The 19,196-nt window shown below is 30.1% G+C and overlaps 6 protein-coding genes across 6 annotated transcripts; 4 read left to right on the forward strand and 2 right to left on the reverse strand.

Annotated features, from left to right (window-relative positions):
* Nucleotides 1-113: 113 nt before the first annotated feature.
* MKS88_002466 (uncharacterized protein) lies at nt 114-4,061 on the forward strand (the record flags this gene model as incomplete). Its single annotated transcript, XM_067215477.1, has 6 exons — nt 114-307; nt 756-980; nt 1,286-1,503; nt 1,668-1,777; nt 2,102-2,672; nt 2,869-4,061. 6 exons carry the CDS (start codon nt 114-116, stop codon nt 4,059-4,061), a joined length of 2,511 nt encoding a protein of 836 aa, XP_067073900.1.
* An 886-nt stretch (nt 4,062-4,947) lies between these two features.
* On the reverse strand, nt 4,948-7,467 carry MKS88_002467 (Ras-like G protein; the record flags this gene model as incomplete). The annotated part of the gene is made up of 1 exon (XM_067215479.1): nt 4,948-7,467. One exon carries the CDS (start codon nt 7,465-7,467, stop codon nt 4,948-4,950), a length of 2,520 nt encoding a protein of 839 aa, XP_067073901.1.
* Nucleotides 7,468-7,929: 462 nt separating this feature from the next.
* On the forward strand, nt 7,930-10,020 carry MKS88_002468 (uncharacterized protein; the record flags this gene model as incomplete). Its single annotated transcript, XM_067215480.1, has 1 exon — nt 7,930-10,020. One exon carries the CDS (start codon nt 7,930-7,932, stop codon nt 10,018-10,020), a length of 2,091 nt encoding a protein of 696 aa, XP_067073902.1.
* A 1,223-nt stretch (nt 10,021-11,243) lies between these two features.
* Nucleotides 11,244-12,821, forward strand: MKS88_002469 (YGGT family protein; the record flags this gene model as incomplete). Its single annotated transcript, XM_067215481.1, has 5 exons — nt 11,244-11,390; nt 11,684-11,754; nt 11,892-11,945; nt 12,159-12,234; nt 12,735-12,821. 5 exons carry the CDS (start codon nt 11,244-11,246, stop codon nt 12,819-12,821), a joined length of 435 nt encoding a protein of 144 aa, XP_067073903.1.
* A 535-nt stretch (nt 12,822-13,356) lies between these two features.
* Nucleotides 13,357-14,115, forward strand: MKS88_002470 (uncharacterized protein; the record flags this gene model as incomplete). Its single annotated transcript, XM_067215482.1, has 1 exon — nt 13,357-14,115. The coding sequence occupies one exon, from the start codon at nt 13,357-13,359 to the stop codon at nt 14,113-14,115; it is 759 nt and encodes a 252-aa protein (XP_067073904.1).
* Nucleotides 14,116-14,993: 878 nt separating this feature from the next.
* On the reverse strand, nt 14,994-19,143 carry MKS88_002471 (ubiquitin-protein ligase; the record flags this gene model as incomplete). The annotated part of the gene is made up of 6 exons (XM_067215483.1): nt 14,994-15,165; nt 15,366-15,702; nt 15,889-16,276; nt 16,445-17,804; nt 18,677-18,711; nt 19,114-19,143. The coding sequence occupies 6 exons, from the start codon at nt 19,141-19,143 to the stop codon at nt 14,994-14,996; spliced, it is 2,322 nt and encodes a 773-aa protein (XP_067073905.1).
* Nucleotides 19,144-19,196: the final 53 nt, after the last annotated feature.

Here is a 19,196-nt window from a genome sequence, read left to right on the forward strand (position 1 = left end):
AACACTTTAATTATCAGGCCGACTGCAATGTGCACGCCCCACTCCTCTTCTTCTGCTGTACACAATTCCCTTAATGCATACTACTAAATCTTTCTTTTTGTTTTTGTAAAAGAATGAAAAATCTTAACATTATAAGTAGCAAAATAGTCGAAGAAAGAGTCAAGGAATACTGTAGAAAAATAGAGGAGAACAAATTAAAAAGTGTAAAGGCTACAATACGAATAGACAAAAATAAGATTAATATTAACAACAGGAAGAAATTGTACCTAGAGAAACTAAGGAATGAAGAAATCGAAAGAAATAATAAGTAAATGTAGACTTATTTTGTTCAAAAGGAAAAGAAATGAATTGAATTGTCCATGCATGTTTATAACCCATCGCATGTCCATCAGTGCAGTACATACATATATATACATACATACATACACATACATACATACACATACATACATACACATACATACATACACATACATACATACACATACATACATACACATACATACACATACATACACATACATACATACACATACATATACATACATATACATACATATACATACATATACATACATATACATACATACATACATACCCATACATGCGTGCGTTTTGTTAAGTTTGTACTTATGTGCATTGTGCAACTTATATGTATCCATATGCAGCATGTTATGTTTGTGTTTTGTGTACTTCCTTGATACTGTTACCTGACGCATTCATGTGTTTGTTGCATATATTTTTCTACCTCATAGTATCCTGAAGAAGAAATTGGAGGGAATTAACAAAAGAGAAAAAAAAGCATTAGAAATAATTAAGGATACAACTGTCCAAAAACTTAACACAAGAAAAAAAAATTTTTTGTTTGAAAATATAAAGAAAGCGAAAATTAAAAAAGAAAAGAAAAAAATAAACAATGTTAATACCAATGCTTGTTTGATCGATAACGCACCCCTCAAAAATGTATGTTGTGTTGGAGGGTGTGTGTGGAGGAAGTATTTGTATATGTGTGCGTTTTTGTTCTCTTTGTACTTATTTTTGCACTCATTTTTGCACTCATTTTTGCACTCATTTTTGCTCTCATTTTTGCACTCATTTTTGCGCTCATTTTTGTACTCATATATGTACTCATTTTTTATCTTCTTTGTGTGTGTACGTTATAAAATGGGAAAAGGACGAGTAACAATGTTGTCCACACAGTGTGTTTGTGTATATTTATTTGCTTTACATGCACACATGGATTAACCGCAAAATGTACATAATTAATTTTGTATTGTTTTGTTAGCAAAAGAAAAAAGTTGTGTACAAAGGATATATTGACGACATCCAAAAGGGCTGTAAATTTTACACAGGTGAGGGGGGGGGAGGGGAAGTCAAAAGGAGGAAAAAAAAAGCAAACAAAAAGGAGAAAAAAAGAGAAAATGAAATGTAAAGCGGCTGTTATTGTAGTTTTAGTTATAGCTATGACTGCTACTGCTATGTTGGTAGTTTTACAGTTGGTCAGTTTATGCCGCTACATAATGTGGAGTATGCAATAGCTGTCTTACACAAATATATCATATGCGTCCTTTTCATGCACATGAACGCATTGCACATATACATTTACATGTGAATCCACACGTACATACAATGACTTTCCTTTTTACATTTTCCGCTTCACTATGAAGAGATAAAAACAGATGACGAGTTCAACTTAAGTGTTCTCACGTTAAACCTAAAAAATAAAAGAGTGAAAAGAATATCTTATAATAATGAAAACCATCATAAACTGTTAAACGTAAAAAATAAAAAATAAATAAAAATAGAATAATGCAGTAGTATAATAACACAATAATACAGTAATGCAGTAACATAGTAGTATAAAAATTAATGTTAAGATAAGTGTGCGATAGTGTTAGTACAAACTTGTCGAGGAGTTTCCAGAGATTTCCATTTTTAAACAAAAAATAGGGTGTTACAGAGGAACGTACGTATGTATGCATAGGTAAATGTATGTATGCATGGGTGTATCTATGTATGTATATGTGTATGCATGTGCGTACGTAAGTTTCCGCGTGGGATCCACGTCTTCATGATGCGCTAAACTGGTGAATCTCTGCAGGATCTAGGGAGTTACGAAGAAATAGCAAAAAGCATAACACTAAAGGAAGAGGAGTGTGTAGACAAAACGGAAAGAGCTAGTTTAAATAAAAAAAGAAATGAATATAAGGCAAGTGATAGACCGATGAGAATTAAGCATAGAATTATGCTGGAAAATATTGAAAAAACATGCGATTTTTATATAAAAAAATATTTCATCGATGATTTAGATAATACAAGTAACGATATAAACGAAACACCGAGTTATGAGCATGCTACTAATAATGATCCGAACACAAATGCTATTGCTACTGCTAGCACAAATGCTATTGCTAGTGCTAACACAAATACTATTGCTAGTGCTAACACAAATACAAGTGTTAGAGCAAATACGAATAATGACGTAAATTATTTCAAGAAAAGAAAGAATTCCCTTCTTTTAATGAAAAACGAACTACTATATAAGTCAAAAATTAATGAAGCACAGGCACTATTAATTTTTAGAAAGATAAAAGAAAAGCTCAGGAGCAACCCCAACTTTATCAAGTCAAGTATGAACATCGGGCCTACCAGTGCCGACGGTGGGTCGCAGAGTACTCTTCGTTTGTACTTCTCTCGTCTAATTCTATCTGATATGTCCACTGCTCCAGCATCATCATTAGGAGTAGCAACACATACGCATACATCCATATGTACATATATATACATATACACATATATACACATATATACACATATATACACATATACATATATGCGTATTCACCATCGTACTTCTACCTTTTCCAGGTAACCAAGTGAATCGTAGTGTCAATTCAAAAAATTTGCCTCGAATACAAAATCAGTCAAGCAAGTACAAAAAGGAAGAAACAAAAGTTCATGGTGTGTCGAAACTTGAAATCAATACAACAAATGATGAAAAAAAGGAATGCAAAAGGAAGGGAGATTTACAAAATGGTTTAAAAGATGAAATAAAAGATGAAATAAAAGATGAAATAAAAGATGAAATAAAAGATGAAATGCAAGGTGAAGCACAAAGTGAAACACAAAATGAAATAAAAGACGAACTAAAAGACGAAATAAAAGACGAAATAACAGACGAAATAAAAGACGAAATAACAGACGAAATAAAAGACGAAATAACAGACGAAATAAAAGACGAAATAACAGACGAAATAAAAGACGAAATAACAGACGAAATAAAAGACGAAATAACAGACGAAATAAAAGACGAAATAAAAAACGAAATAAAAGACGAAATAACAGAGGGCATGCCAAGTGGCTCCACTCCAAGCAACAGAAGGGGAAGTATAAGTTCTGAACAGAAGAAAAGAAAAGATAATCTTTCTAATGATTACTCCAATGTAATTAATGAAACGAATATTGAACTAAACAATGATAAGGATATAAATTCAAATAAAGCGGAGGAGGAAACACATTATTTAGGTCAATCTACAGCTGATGATGAAAATATAGAGTTGAGAGTGGAAAGAAAAAATGAACAAAATAACTACATAGTAGACGAGAAGGTAGATGACAAAGACAAAGATGGAGTAGATACGGCAGTTCAAGATGATGAAGCGGATGATAAAGTAGATGATACGGTGCAAGATGATGAAGCGGATGATAAAGTAGATGATACGGTGCAAGGTGATGAAGCGGATGATAAAGTAGATGATACGGTAAAAAACGACGAAGAAAAAGATGAAGTAGACGATACAGTGCAAGAAGACGAAGCAGCTGATAAAGTGGATGACCCACTGCAGGAAGGTAACGCAAAAGATAGAGTAAATGATACAGTGCAAGATGAGAACGAGGATGATAAAGCAGTTGCCACTATACAAAAGGGTAAAGCGAAAAATAAAATAGACGATATGGTACAAGATGACGAAGCTGGAGAAGGTGAAATAGAAGAACATTACTTTGGTGATAACGACTTAGAGAAAAATATTCCTAATGAACATGTGTCAGATGCGAACTAAACCTTGCAATGAAGGTGCTGTAAATATATGATCATGGAAATGCATAAATATGAAAATATGTAAACACTTCTTTATTCAATTGCATTTTCTTGAATAAACAGTATCACAAAAAATAGTTAAATCAATTAGCACTAGTATTACCACATAAGTTATCTACTCTTGTATAAAACATACGACATCATGTGTTGCCACTTCTAATGGTAGGATTAGCAGTTTCTTACTTAAAAAAAAATTATGGAATTAAAAAAAGAAAAAATATACTGCTTTTCTTTTTACTCAAAAATTACAAACAAGGGTATTAAGCAGCCACATGCTATGAAAAACGATGATTGGAAAAAAAAAAAAAAAAAAAAGAGATCAGCAGGAATAATGCAACAAGAATAACTCAGAACAAACAAAACGGTGGCTTCGTGAAAGGCGGTCTAATAAATAGAGTGAGATAAATGACAATAAACAAAGGTGTAAATTCCAAAAGAAGAAGATGTGTAACACACGTAGAATGAGCAATACGCTCAAAAAATGAAGAAATGGAAAAATTTGAAAAGTGTGGTACGCATTACATGCATTCAACACTTAATGCGCGTCTTCCCTGTTTCCCCTAACATTATTATTATTATTATTATTATTATTATTATCATTATTATTATCATTATTATTATTATCATTATCATTATCATTATCATTATCATTATCATTATCATTATTATTATCATTATTATTATCATTATTATTATCATTATCATTATCATTATCATTATTATTATCATTATCATTATTATTATCATTATCATTATCATTATCATTATTATTTTATTTATTTATGTACTTATTTATTTTATTTTTTATTATTTTATATTTTTGACCTTTCCCCCCTCCACGCGGCTTATCATACGCGCTGATTTTTCCTAACATGTCTGTTTTCACATGTAGTCTTAAAAACAAATTGAATGTTAACATATTTTAAATCAAATTCGTGCTTTAATTTTTTCTTAAAAAAGGATAAATAATTATTAGGTATCTGTTTATACAAATTGGTAAAGATAAGGAAAGTAACAGGGTTAGTCCTAATTTGTTTTATAAATTTAAAATGGCATTTCTTTTTATTCTTCCATGGAATTGGAAATAATTTTAAAAACTGTGTAAGAAATAAATTTAATGTACTAGTAGATATAGTACTATTATTCCTGTTATGTATGTGTACAACTTTATGTAATAACGATTGAATATGATAAGTGTTATTTGTATTTATGAACATAACAGGAATATCATTAAAAGCAGCTTGGAATATTTTTAAAAATTCGCATTTCTTCTTTTCAAAATCTGTTATAATTAAATCTGCTTTGCTTATTAAAAAGAGTATATTTTTTTTTTCTTTCAATAAATAAAATATCATCTTCTTATCTTCTTTATGCAATTGTATGGAATTATTTTTTGCTTCTTTTATATATATACAAATACTACTTTTCCTTATGTTATTATATACTCTATTATTTTCATTATGATACATGTCTTCATTAATAAATTTGTGCTGCTTCTTTAAGCTACAACTATCTAATATTTGTATTTGTTTATCTTTATAATTTATACACATATCATTATTGATGTATTTCCTTCTTCCAAATAATGCATACACATCTTTTTCGTTTATTATATTTTCCTTTAAAATAGATTCGACTAGGGTCGTTTTTCCGCAGTTCTGTTCTCCTAAAACGCATATGTTTATTTCGTTATTTGGGGTGCTACTACGACTGCTCAGTCTCTTTCTTCCTTTGTCGCTGTTCATTTCGTTGTTTAGTTCAACAATGGGGGGAATGATCCCATTCCTGTTATCCGTATGGTCGTTCTTCGTACGATCCGCATTATCTGCATTATCCGCATTATCCGCATGGTCTTGTCTCATACGATCCGTATTATCTACATGACTGTGGTTCATATAACCCTCGTTTGCTCTGGGGGTTTCATTTCTGTGGTTACCGTTCCCCCTGCTTGCCTCGTCTTCATTTTGCTCAACACCTGCACCATTTTCACTATCAAATATGTACCTCTCACTCAAATTTATCAAATCATAGGGATTGGCATTTTCGTCTCTATTAATAATATTTTTCAAAATTTGAATCCTCTTGTTTTTTAATTTCCCGATCATTTTTTTCCTTTCTTCGAATTTGTTACTTTGCATTTTTTTCAAAAAGTAGAAGTAATCGTTTGGTTCTTCATCATAAGCAGTACGATTGCCATCCTCCTTCTTCAAGTTGTTAAATGCGATACTGTCATCCGCTTGCCACATTTTTCCTGACTTGTTCATGCGATGCTCACCGTTTTCAATGTTATTTTTATGCACATTTTCCTCCTCCTTGTTCTCAGTGGTCCATTCGTTAGCTTCTCGTTGTGATGATTGTGTAATCCTTCTTAGCGACTTTTTCAAAATGTGCTCACTGAAGTAACTGTTAAATAATGCATCGTTTAACTTTTCCTTCTTTTTTAAGTTTACAAATTTGTAGAAATAGTTTTTTGTTTCCTTGGTAAGGCTTGGTTGGAATATACGCAGACTTTCGTCTATCAAGTCGAGCATCTCTTCATCATCTTGATCCGCGTTTCTTTGAGGATTGCTTTCAGTGGCTCGTGTACTAGTTGCTTCATCCTGTTCAGCTGTTCTTCTAATGTAGTTTCCGCTTCTTTTGATGGCTCCGCTAATTTCTTTTATCCTGTGCCTTAGCATGAACAATAGATCCTCCTGCCGCTGCAGCTGCAGCTGCTGTTGCTGTTGCTGTTGCTGTTGCAATTGCCGCCCCTGCTGCTGCTGCTGCTCATCATGCGTAATGAAAGTACTTGGATAAAATACTATATTTTTAAAAGATTCGAATATATCACATAGGTTGCGTAAAATATCGTTATGTGTGTAATCATTGTGTGCAATACCATTTGTTCTGCATGTGCCTTCCTTCCAGTGAGCATTATATACTACTGTAAGAATGTTTGCATGTTCTTTATATATATCATGAATAATATTGTAAGATATTATATCAATGATTCTTACGTCAAATGGATTCAAACAAAATAAAAGTAAATCACTATTAATAATTGTGTTATAGTAATTCTTTACAATATTATTCTTTTCATATGTTATATTATACTCTTTTAATTTCCATTGCTCCAATTTTGTTATCATCATTTCATTTAAACCAATCGTATCTATAAATACACATTTCTTTTTTTCAATTTTTACTACGTTTTCATTATATTCAATGGAATAATTTGCTATATTACTTACAACTGATGATCTTTTATTATTAACATTTAGTTCATCCAAGATGTAGTTGTACAGAGACGACTTGCCGCTGTTTGCCGCACCCACAATGCTTACATTGTAACACAGGCTCCTTACCAATTTTTCAAAAATGCACTTCATGCTCTAATTTTTAGAAAAGCAATATTTCGTAAGTCGATATTTCGTAGGGCATTCTTTCGTAAAGCTGTACTTAGTAAGGAGGTATTCCAAAGAGATACTTAGTAAAGCGCTATATCGTAGTACTAAATTCTTTGTGTGCTATGTCGTACGGTGCAGGATGGGGGAGCACATGCAATGATGGGAATTTTACTGCCAAAGGGGGAAGTATAATAATATTGCAAAAAAATAAAAAAAAAAAAAAAATTTCAAAAAAAGGAAGAAAAATGTTTGGCAAGGCGTTGAAAAAATATTACCACTGCACTGTCAAAAAATTGGCAGTGTATTGATGATGTATTGACAATGTAATGCCGCTTTATTGCCGCTTTATTGCCGCTTTATTGCCGCTTTATTGCTGCTTTATTGCTGCTTTATTGCTGCTTTATTGCTGCTTTATTGCCGCTTCATCGCGCTGTACTGCGCAAGATGAACCATGCAAAAGTTCAAACTCTAGGATGCGCGTTCCCTCGAGTGCCAATGGAACAGCAGAATAACAAAGAAGAGCATGCCTTTTTAGAAAATTTTTGCAGTCTCTTTATGCACGAAATTGAAGAGTTAAAGCTCCAATCTGACCAGTTGGTAATATATGAAGGAAAGAAAAGCAATGAACTGAAAAAAAATGGCTCTGCAGAGGGATATGACGATGGAGAGGGTGATAATGATAACCCGGTAGAGGTAAAAGATGAACAGGTTGAAGCGAAAAAAGGGCATTCTTCTTCTTCTTCTTCTTCTTCTGATGATGATGATGATGGTTATGGTGATGGAGAAAAGAAAAGTGAAAATTATAACTACTTCGAACATGGCCGAGAATATAGGAAACTCCTTTTCCTGTTTAGCTGCATTGGCAAGGAGTTATTTATGGATGGACATTTAATGATGGAGGGAACAAAAAAAAAAAAAAAAAAAAAAAAATTTGTTGTTCAGAAAAATCATTTTGTTATAAAATACGAAAAGAACTTCTTTACCATTTCAAGTGAGAACAAACACATATATGCAGTTGTAGCAACACGAAATGACGACCTAGACGTAGTTGATGAATATTATTTAAATGTGTATTCTTTATATCAATACTGTAGGGAAAGATATGCCAATAGATTGAAGTACTACTATATACAGATAACCAACTCTTTGAATGATAATAATTTCATAACACGTAAAATAATTGTTTACAATTTGAGTGAGCAACTATGGAATTCTGAGTATACTAAAGAAGACATAAAGAAAAAGCTGATATGCGTAGAACACTCGAAATGTTTATGTTTTATTTTATCCTACAGTATATTAATAAAAGAGTACAAAATATTTGTAGCTGACCTTGTAAGGCGATTAAATAAAAAAAAGGGAAATAGTAGTAGTACTTTTTACATACTTGAAAAAAATGTTCGTACCATAAATATGGGAGAAAAGAAAAAGAACCTAACCTCATTTGATGAAAGGGAAGCAAAGAAAAAAAATGCACACACATGTACAATCGATCATGAGGAAAATATATTAAAAAAGAAAAAGTTTGATATACCACGTAACAAAAAAGAAGCAATGTTTTATAGCAGAATTTCCTCCATTTTTAATTTATTAAAAGAACAAAATATACCTCTTTTAAAATTTTACAATTTAGAAAATTATACACGTATTTTTATATATAATTGTGAAAACATGAATAAGAATAATTTTGTTTTTTTCCTCAAAAAATTTGAGCACTTTCGTATATATTTTATAAATCTCAACACACTATTTGGTCTATATTTTAGTGAGACAGAGCAAAATATTTTAAACGTTTTCAAGAAATGCACCAAAATTGTACAGCACAGTACCATTAATGTATGTCTTGTTATTGACGGCATTGACATAGTTGCTGGGGATCTAATACGAGAAAAGCAACTGAAGGATTATAATGAAAAAGGAAGCGGCAATGGAAGCGGCAATGGAAGCGGCAATGGAAGCGGCAATGGAAACGGCAATGGAAGTGGAAATGGAAGCGGCAATGGAAGTGGCAATGGTATTGGCAATGGTATTGGCAATGGTATTGGCGGCAGTAACGATAAGAGCAGACTGTTAGCTACACTACTGCTATGCCTTGACAGCATAGACAACAGCACTGTTAAAAAAATAAAAAGGATTGACTTAAAGCGTCTATTTCAAAGAGAAGAAATGCGTGTTAAAGGAATGGAAAAAAAGAAAATTAAAACAAATCATAAAAAAAAAATGGAAAATTTCTGTTTATCAGATGATAGTCCTTACGACAGCAGCACAGAAAATAACACAGATGAACATAATATTCACAAAAGAACATACGCAGAAAAATTTTTACCAAAAAAAAAAAAAGAAAATTTATCAGAACATGTAACATATGATATAAAAAAATTAGAAAAATTTTACAAAGAAAAATTTCAATTAACAAAAAAAAAAAAAAAAAAAAAAAATTTGAGTGTCATAGTTTTAAGTGATAAGGATATCAAACATTTTGACACTTCGTTAACCAGAGCTGGGAGATTTTTTCATTTCATAAAATATTCATAAAGGTATGCACCTCGACAATTTTAATTTTATCCAAGTATATGTTCATCTATGTATTATTTGCACAGTACGCAACATTGTGGGTTATGATTTCCTATGCATGGGGCGCATACATACATACGTACGTACATGCAAACATACATTCGTATTTACTTGCATTTAAATAATACGAATATATTATTGCGCATTATTGTTACGCGTACACCATTATGAGTACATTATTAAGCATTATGATTAGCTTATATTATTAAGCATATTACTACTATTATACACTATTATTGCTCAATATTATTACGCATATATATAAATGTATTTACCTATTTATAGCATTATTTTATTTTTTTTTTTATTACAACAGTGTATACATTACAATTTTTGTCAGTATTATTAGAGTTTTAATTATCCCTTTAACTTTTTAACTATTCAACTATTTACTGTTTATTTATTTATCTATTTATTCATTCATGTATTTATTTATATAATCTATCCATCAACTATTTATTCGCCTTTTTAATCGTTCATTCGTAATTTCTTTTTTTTTACTCATTAATTTTTTTTTTTTTTTTTTTTTTTTTTCCTTCTGCTAATAATTATACAGAGTTGCGCTCTTCAAGTTTTATGAGCCTTTTTCATTTAAAATTTCGAGCGCTAAAAAAAAGGAGGAAGTAAAAAAGGAATAAAAAAAATATAAAAATAAATAAACATGAACAAATTTAACAGAAAAAAGTAAAACTATTTTATAGATGGAAAAATAAAAGAGTTAGCGTTAAATTAGTGTTAATGCAATGTAAAATGATGGGGGGAAAAACAAAATGACGAAATGACTGTTACGTGTTCATTATGAGCATATACGTACACAAATATACATACATATATGTATTTATGTATGTAAGTATGTACGTATGTATGTACATATTATATATGTATTATGTACGTATGTATGTATGTATTATGTACGTATGTATGTATGTAGTATGTACGTATGTATTATGTACGTATGTATGAATGTAGTATGTATGTATGTAGTATGTACGTATATACACACTAATATACGTGTTCATTTTTGTATTAACCATCTGTTTTCCCGCAATGATTACTCAGAAAGTTTAATGTAATCCCCCTCACCTTTTCCATGTGTGCAATTATTTGTTTAGAAAATGTATTTGAAATTTATGCTGTTCCTGTTTTCATTTTTATCAATATTTGTAAATGTAGAAAACAAAAACATGAAAATTTCAAAATTTAAAGCATTTATTATACAATCACAAAACGATAAATACGGCATTTTCAATATACGTAATAATAGTTTTAAAAAAATCAAAGAGATACAAAAAAATTTCAAGTCCAATATTTTTGTGCAGGAGCAAATAAAAGTAACAGCTTAGTTTATTTGTGTGTGCTATATATCATTGTACATCCGTACTTTATGTATCATATTTTATGTACTACATTTTATTTATTTAATGTACTCATTTTATTTGTCTTATTTATTTTATTTTTTTTTTTGATGCATTATATTTTATGTATCATACTTTATTTATTTTATTGCATGCACTTTTGACAGTGTTCTTTTTTGTTTTATTATTTTTGTCCAATTTAACGAAAAAAGACTTTAAGTGTAAGGGGTAAAAAAAAATAGTATGCCCTTTTTTATTCCATTTTACAGAATATATCAAGAAAAATAAATACCTTTAAGTTGCATTTGTTTTATTCCCTACCCTTGCCCTCAGTTTTAAAGTAAACATATTTTAAATGATATATGCATTTGTTTGTGTGAAAAAGTGAACAGTGAAAAGTATATGCTCGTGTATAGACAGACGAGCGAACGATAATAATAACAAATGATCATTTACCTCTTTGTTGTTGTACTGCAGATACTTAAAGTTAAGTGGAAATAGCTTGAGGCTGTCCGTTTTGCATTTCATAAGGTAAAAGAAATATGTTCCCCTTACCAAGTATTTTAAAGATACATGATTATTAAATATGTGCAAGTGCGCATTTTTACACCGTCCAGATGTACACATTCATGTATTCACCTGAGCAAACATGCATATGTATATGTATATGCATGTATGCATGTGTACATTTACATTTGAACATGGAATAATTCATTTTTTTTCTGTTCCCCCTTTTTTTTGTAGAATATACAAATTCATAATATATATAAGATGCTTGTTGGAATGGCTTCCGCAAATTAATCCCCATCTAAATCCATTTGTATATATTTTTACCTATACGAACAGCTATGTTCAGTTTTTTCATGTAACTAGCCAAAAAATGATACAGAATAGAAAAGATAAATAACAAATTACAAATAACAAATAACAAATAATAAATAATAAATAATAAACAATAAATAATAAATAATAAATAATAAATAACAAATGACAAATAACAAATGACAAATTACAAATAACAAATAATAAATAACAAATAACAAATAACAAATAACAAATAACAAATAACAAATAACAAATAACAAATAACAAATAACAGATAACAAATAACAATTGACAAATAACAAATGACAAATAACAAATGAAAAATGAAAATTGCCGGATTGCGTGTGACAAAAGTTGTGCACAGATGTGAACGAGGTCACGAAGCAGCGCTACCCCCTTTTTTTCATTCATTTATTTTACTTAATTGCAGTACTTGTTTTACTTTTACATTTTGTGTATCTCCCTTTATTTTTTTCATTCTTTCCCATTTTATAGAAAAACATTCCTAGCGTTATGGGCATAGATTTGAGTGGAGTATTATCCTGGTTATTTCTGGAAATGATAGAAAGCTACTTGTCTTAGAACGAAGATTTTATCACATATTATTTTTTATATTTGAAAAGAACTTCATTTTGTTCTTTAAATTTGTTACATGGTTATGTATCCTTACGGTACTCTAATATTCCAAAGAAGTAGTTGCTTATATACTTTCATCAATTCGTTCATTGGCCTTTTTGACATCTTATCGTTATATCATTATATCATTATATCATTATATCATTATATCGTTATATCATTATATCATTATATCGTTATATCATAATAGCATTATATCATTATATCATTATATCATTATATCATTATATCATTATATCGTTATATCATTATATCGTTATATCATTATATCATTATATCGTTATATCATTATATCATTATATTATTATAATATGTTACCATTTTATCCTTTTTTTTTTTTTTTTTAATCTTGTTAATTATTTTTGCTTTTTTATGAACATGCAATAATAATAGGAGGATTTTTTTATCAAAACTAGCCAATTTTTTTTTTTTTTTTTTTTTTTTTTTCCCTCCCCTTTTATACTTTTAAAAAAAAAGAAAAATGTTCCGATCAGAAGCTCATTTTTTGATGCTAGCTAATTTGCGATTTCTCGAACTGCAAAAGTTGCTATTGAATAGATTTCAGACATTTAAAAATGAAGAAATAAGAATATTGAAAAAAGATAAGATGAAAGAAATATTATATGAATGGGCTAAATTTTTAACGAAAGAAAAGAAAAAGACTAATATAACAAGTATTCCGCAGGACGTGCTACAAAATAAAAAGGTTATCGAAATATTGAAGGAGGATATTGATTGTAAATGGCTAGTCAATAAAATAAATATAAAAACTAATAAACGCGATTACAAAGTAGAAGAAGACATACAACAAAATGCCACGAATGAATTGAAAAAAATAGACAATCTTCACTTTGATGAATACCCAGAATTATTTTATTATGAATATCCTCAATTCCCTTATAATTATTATGATAAAAAGAAGATGAGTAGTTTTTATTCCCTTATAAAATTTCCATATAATGATATCTTAAACATTTCGAGAAGAATTAAAAGTAGTAGTTCAATAGAAGATGAAGAAGTGATTAGGTGGAAGGAACATAAGGAGGAGGTACAACAGAATTATGATCATAGTATTGTTAAGAAACAGCTTAATGATAATCTTGATGTGACTAAAAATGAAGACGAAGATGTTTTGCAAAAATTACCTGAACAGCAAGGTGAAAGTGTTGTAAACTACTCGAGCAGTAGTTACATTTACGCTCCATCAGAAATGGACACATCGAAGGAGAAATATTTCTGAGACGATTTAGTAGGAGAAGCTGGTGCATATGTAGTAGGCATACATGTGTATCCATGTACGTATGTGTAACATATACGTATATATGCACATGCATATGTATGTTATGTGTATATTGTAAACGTTTAAAAAATAAAAACTTAGGAAGGGAAGAAGTTTTGGTTTAGATTTTAAGGATAGTACACATACAAAAAAAAAAAAAAAAAAAAAAAAAAGGAAAAGGGAAAAAGGGAAAAGGGAAAAGGGAAAAAGGGAAAAGGGAAAAGGGAAAAGGTAAAAGGTAAAAGGAAAAAAAAAATTAAGAAAAAGACGAAAAGAAAATTAAGATAAAAAGACATATTAAGAAGCTGTTTCCTCGTTTGGGACACAATAATACATTTTTAAAATTATTAAAAGAGCATAAATTTTTGAAAATAACTGTTTAAAAAAAGAGGTGAACGAGATTGAGAAGCATACAAATACGAAAAAAAAAAAAAATTAAATAAATAAAATAAAATAAAATTGCCCCGTGAACACTAATTTATGGAATGAAATGCAAAGTAGCAAGCAAATGAAGAGGAGAAACAGGAAGTAATAAACAATTCAGTAAATAAAAAAAAAAAAAAAAAAAAAAATGGGAAAAAAAGGAGTTAAAAAGGTTAATCATGAACAATTTTGAGTGCGTTAGTGAGTGAATGATTGAATGAGTTCGTTCGACGTTTTGCGCAGTTATAAGTAGTTTTATTTCGCCTCACTTGGCTCTATTTTACCCTATTTTGCTTTATTTAATTTTGTGATATATCTTGTGAAAGCGTATGATTTTTTTTTTTTAATAAAAAGCAGCTTGATATGTTGTGTCATAGGAAAACAAAACGTATGCATTATACACGTCTCCTTTCTTGTTAACTTTTTTTTTTTTGTTTTGAGTTATACAAATTTTTTAAAATTAACTTGTATTTACGAAAGTACAACATCGAGCTGTCCAACAGGCTCTTTACCATCTCCATCTTGGTGTTACTCTGTTCCTTTTCTCGCTTCCTTTGCTTTATGTAGTGGTTAATGTACCTCAGTGCTCTATAAGAGGAGAGGGAAGGGGGGAAATGGTAAACATGCACATAATATAAGTATGTAATTAATTAAGAAGTTAAGAAATAAAAAAATAAAAAAATTATGTGTGTATGGATGTATGGGTGTACGTGTAACGTACGTGGGCATGTGCTCTACACCACGTCTTAGTCGTTTCTTTCTTTTTTTTTTTTTTTTTTTCGTGTTACCTATCATTTTGCATATTTTTTTCGTAGTATGCAGAGAGCGGTAATAAATTGCGAAGGTCCCCCTTCTTTAATCCTAGCTTGTAGAAAGAAATCGATAAATTTTCTTTTTTTTGTTTTTTGTACATTTCGCCTATTTCGTATAATGCTCTATAATTACCTTGACTGTATAACAAATTTAGCATTAGCATAATTTTTTCTCGTTTTACAAAATTTTCTAGTTTATTATTCTTATAAATATAAATTAAATTGCTCTGAGCAACTTCATATCCTTCATACGAAGCCAATGCATAAGTATAGAAAGATTTCAGGTAGTCCTTCTCGATGTAGTAATTCATGCCTGTAAGGGGGTAAGAAGTGGGTTTAATTCATAAACAGATGATACGCATATGTGTCACACACATACAAAACACGCAAAGATGAACATATACATACACGTACATGTTATATGCATAAGTAAAAATACATAAAAAAAGGAAAAAAAAAAAAAAAATGAACGGCTATCTACACGTTAACTTCTCCCTACGCTCAAGTAAACCTTGTCTTATCTTATTAGTCCAAAGTGTACTCTCAGAAACAAATTTGTAAGAAAGAGTAGCATTTAAACATGATTCCTTTACTCCTTTGCCGATTTCGTATAATTGTGCTTCTCTAAAATATGCCTGAACATAACCCAAATCAGCTGAGTGTTCATACAATTTAAAGACAACCTTATATACATAATCAGATATATATCTCTTTTTAATTGATATGTCTAAAATAATTTCTGCTAGAAAAAAAAAGGCTTCTCCATAATCATGATTAGCTGCTTCTGTTAAATATTTTAAGGATAACTTTACATTTTTGTATTCATCAATGAAGTAGTAGATGTAACCTAGATAACATTTGGACTCTACGTCCCCTGCTTCTGCTGCCTTTGCAAAGTGAAGAGAAAAAAAAAAAAAAAAAAAAAAAGGAAAAAATGTCCATTATGGTGGGAACAGAATATACATATGGACATATGTACATGTGTAACTACGTATATAAGTCATAAAAACAGGAGTACATGCGTAACTACGTATGAACGCTTCTCCTCTTCTTACTTTGGAAAAGTTTTCTATACTCTTATCTATATCTCTTGGAGCTCCATAACCGTACAAGTAAATAATGCCTAACTCTTTAAGAGCTAACAAATTATTCTTTTTCGAAGCTTCATTAATATATTGAAATGCTTTTGTAAAATTCTTTTCTTCTTTGTATTTTTTACCAAGATCATACATAGCCATGACATCTCCTCCTTTAATTTGTTCATTTAGAAATTCTAAAATATCTTCTTCATTATTTTTCAAATTATTTATTTCATTGTGCATGTTTAAGTTTTCCCCATTCAATATATCCAGCTCGGACAAAGGGATGTTTATGTAATCCGAATTCATCACAGTTTCAGCTACCCTTTTGTAATATTCTTTTGCCTTATCATAATTTTGTTTTATATTTATTCCATATAAGTATTTGTAAGCCAAACTTAGAAGAGCTGGAGTGTAGTTGAACATACAAGCTATTAACTCATACTCAATAGACATCCTTATGTTGTTCTTTTTTGCGTACTCCTTGTCGCTGATATTACCCCGTCCTCTTTTACTTACGCTTCTTCTTACATTTCCACTAATGTTTCCATTCATTATTCCACTGAATCCTCCACTTGAGCTATCGCCAGAACTCATGGTCAACCCCTTATTCTCGTCTGGCTCCCCCACTTGATGAAACTCATAAAAATAAATAAAACTCAAAAAGTGCAAAGCAGCAGGGTTTTTCAGTTCAGCTGATTTTTCTAAATAATATAAACATAATTTTATATTTCTTTTGTGACAAAAAAAATAATTCTTAAAACCAAAAAAGTATATCTTACCTAATTCGTAGTATGAGGAGGACGTAATTTTATCTCTTTTCTCACTTATCAAGTTTTGTAAGATGCTTATACATTTTGGAACATTTTTTTTTACATTTTTTGATCCCTTCTTTAGTTCCATCGCACGCTTGAATAACATCCTTCTTTCCTCTTCACCTTCGTTATTGTTTTTTCCGTCTCCCCCGTCATCATCCCCTTCACCCCTACTAATACTGAGGTTGCTATTGCTGTTACTATTACTGCTGCTAACATTGCTAACATTGCTAACATTGCTAATACTGCTAAAGCTGCCAACACCGCTAACACCGTGCGACCCATCTATCCCATTTCCATAATTTTGTCCGCCAAATGATGTATCAACGCCTCTTTCATCTTTAAATAAATCAAACAGAAATTTTAAAGTGCTACTTCTCCCCCCTTCTTGCTCAGGTATGTTTGCCTCCACTGCAAATTCATCTTCATTCAAGGCATCCTTCTCAAAAGGGTACTTTTCAATCTTTGGATTTTTTTTTGCGTTAAATAAAAAATTTGTGTTGTTCTGTATAACATTATAACTATACAATTTATTTACAACACACAAAAAAAAAAGGAAAATAAAAGAAGCAAATATTTTCATAATTCAACGTGTACTATAGTTACTTGGAATTGTTTTCTTTGTTCTATTTGATGTGTTCCTTTTTGTGTTATCACTCATGACGTATTATATGTGTACGGATAAGAAAATGAGTTGTATAATGTAAGAGGCAAAAACGTAAACACCGTATCATACGCGCGATATGCGATAAGCGTGTGGAACGGGCTACATACGCGAAAAAAAAAGTATTTGGGAAGGCGCTTCATACAAATATGTGGAATTTGAAAAAGTGTAGCACGTAATAAAAATGTATTTTACACGTTAAATCCAATTAAAAGTGTTCACTCATTAAAATGGTGAAACACTTAATACATATAGAGCTTGTACATGCAGAGAGACTGCTCAAAGTGTAGTACGTTTTACTGCGTAGAAGGCTTTACATTTCCATTATGCAGGCGAAAACAGCATAAAAGAATAAAAAGAGAATAAAATAATAGGGCCATAAAATAAAAAAGCAATAAAATAATAAAGCAATAAAATAATAAAGCAATAGAATAATAAAACAATAGAATAATAAAGCAATATAATAATAAGGCAATAGAATAATAAGGCAATATAATAATAAGGCAATAGAATAATAAGGCAATAGAATAATAAGGCAATAGAATAATAAAGTAATAAAAAATAATAATATGTTAATATATTTGTATATTAATATGTAAACATATTTTTTTATGTTGACTACGCATGTCATTTTACTTATAATAATACATGAACAACCCTACAGCCACTTTTTTTTTTTTTTTTTTTTTTTTTTTTCCCTCCCCCGCCTCTTTGTAAATATGCTCTCACAAAATTAACAATACCATCAATTGCTCATTTGACGTCTTGAAAAAAAAAAAAAAAAAAAAAAAAAAAAAAAAAAAGAAAAAAGCCCACATAGAAGAACGTTTAATCGTATGATTGTATAATAAAATATATTTTTTTTTTTAACGAGGAATAATAATATTTTTTACACATGAGCTTAATTGCATCCATTTCTTCTTAAGCGTTTATGCGAATAAAGCGGTTACTTATTTTAACGTAGAATGACGATAACTAATTGGTGATAACTATTTTGTGATGGTTAATTTGTAATGGTTAATTTGTGATGGTTAATTTGTGATGGTTAATTTGTGATAGTTTTCTTCTTGCAATAACGTGTGCATGGCTTGTTGCCATAACTCGTACAACTTTTTTCTGAACGTGTTCATAACTTTTTCCTAACTTGTTCATAATTTTTTCCTAACTTGTTCATAATTTTTTCCAAACTTGTTCATAATTTTTGCCCCAACCTGAGAAGCCCTGATGAGATGAAACAAAACGACTTGAA

The sequence above is a fragment of the Plasmodium brasilianum genome, chromosome 8 (genome assembly GCF_023973825.1).
Source record: "Plasmodium brasilianum strain Bolivian I chromosome 8, whole genome shotgun sequence".
In the NCBI taxonomy this organism is placed as follows: Eukaryota; Apicomplexa; class Aconoidasida; order Haemosporida; family Plasmodiidae; genus Plasmodium; species Plasmodium brasilianum.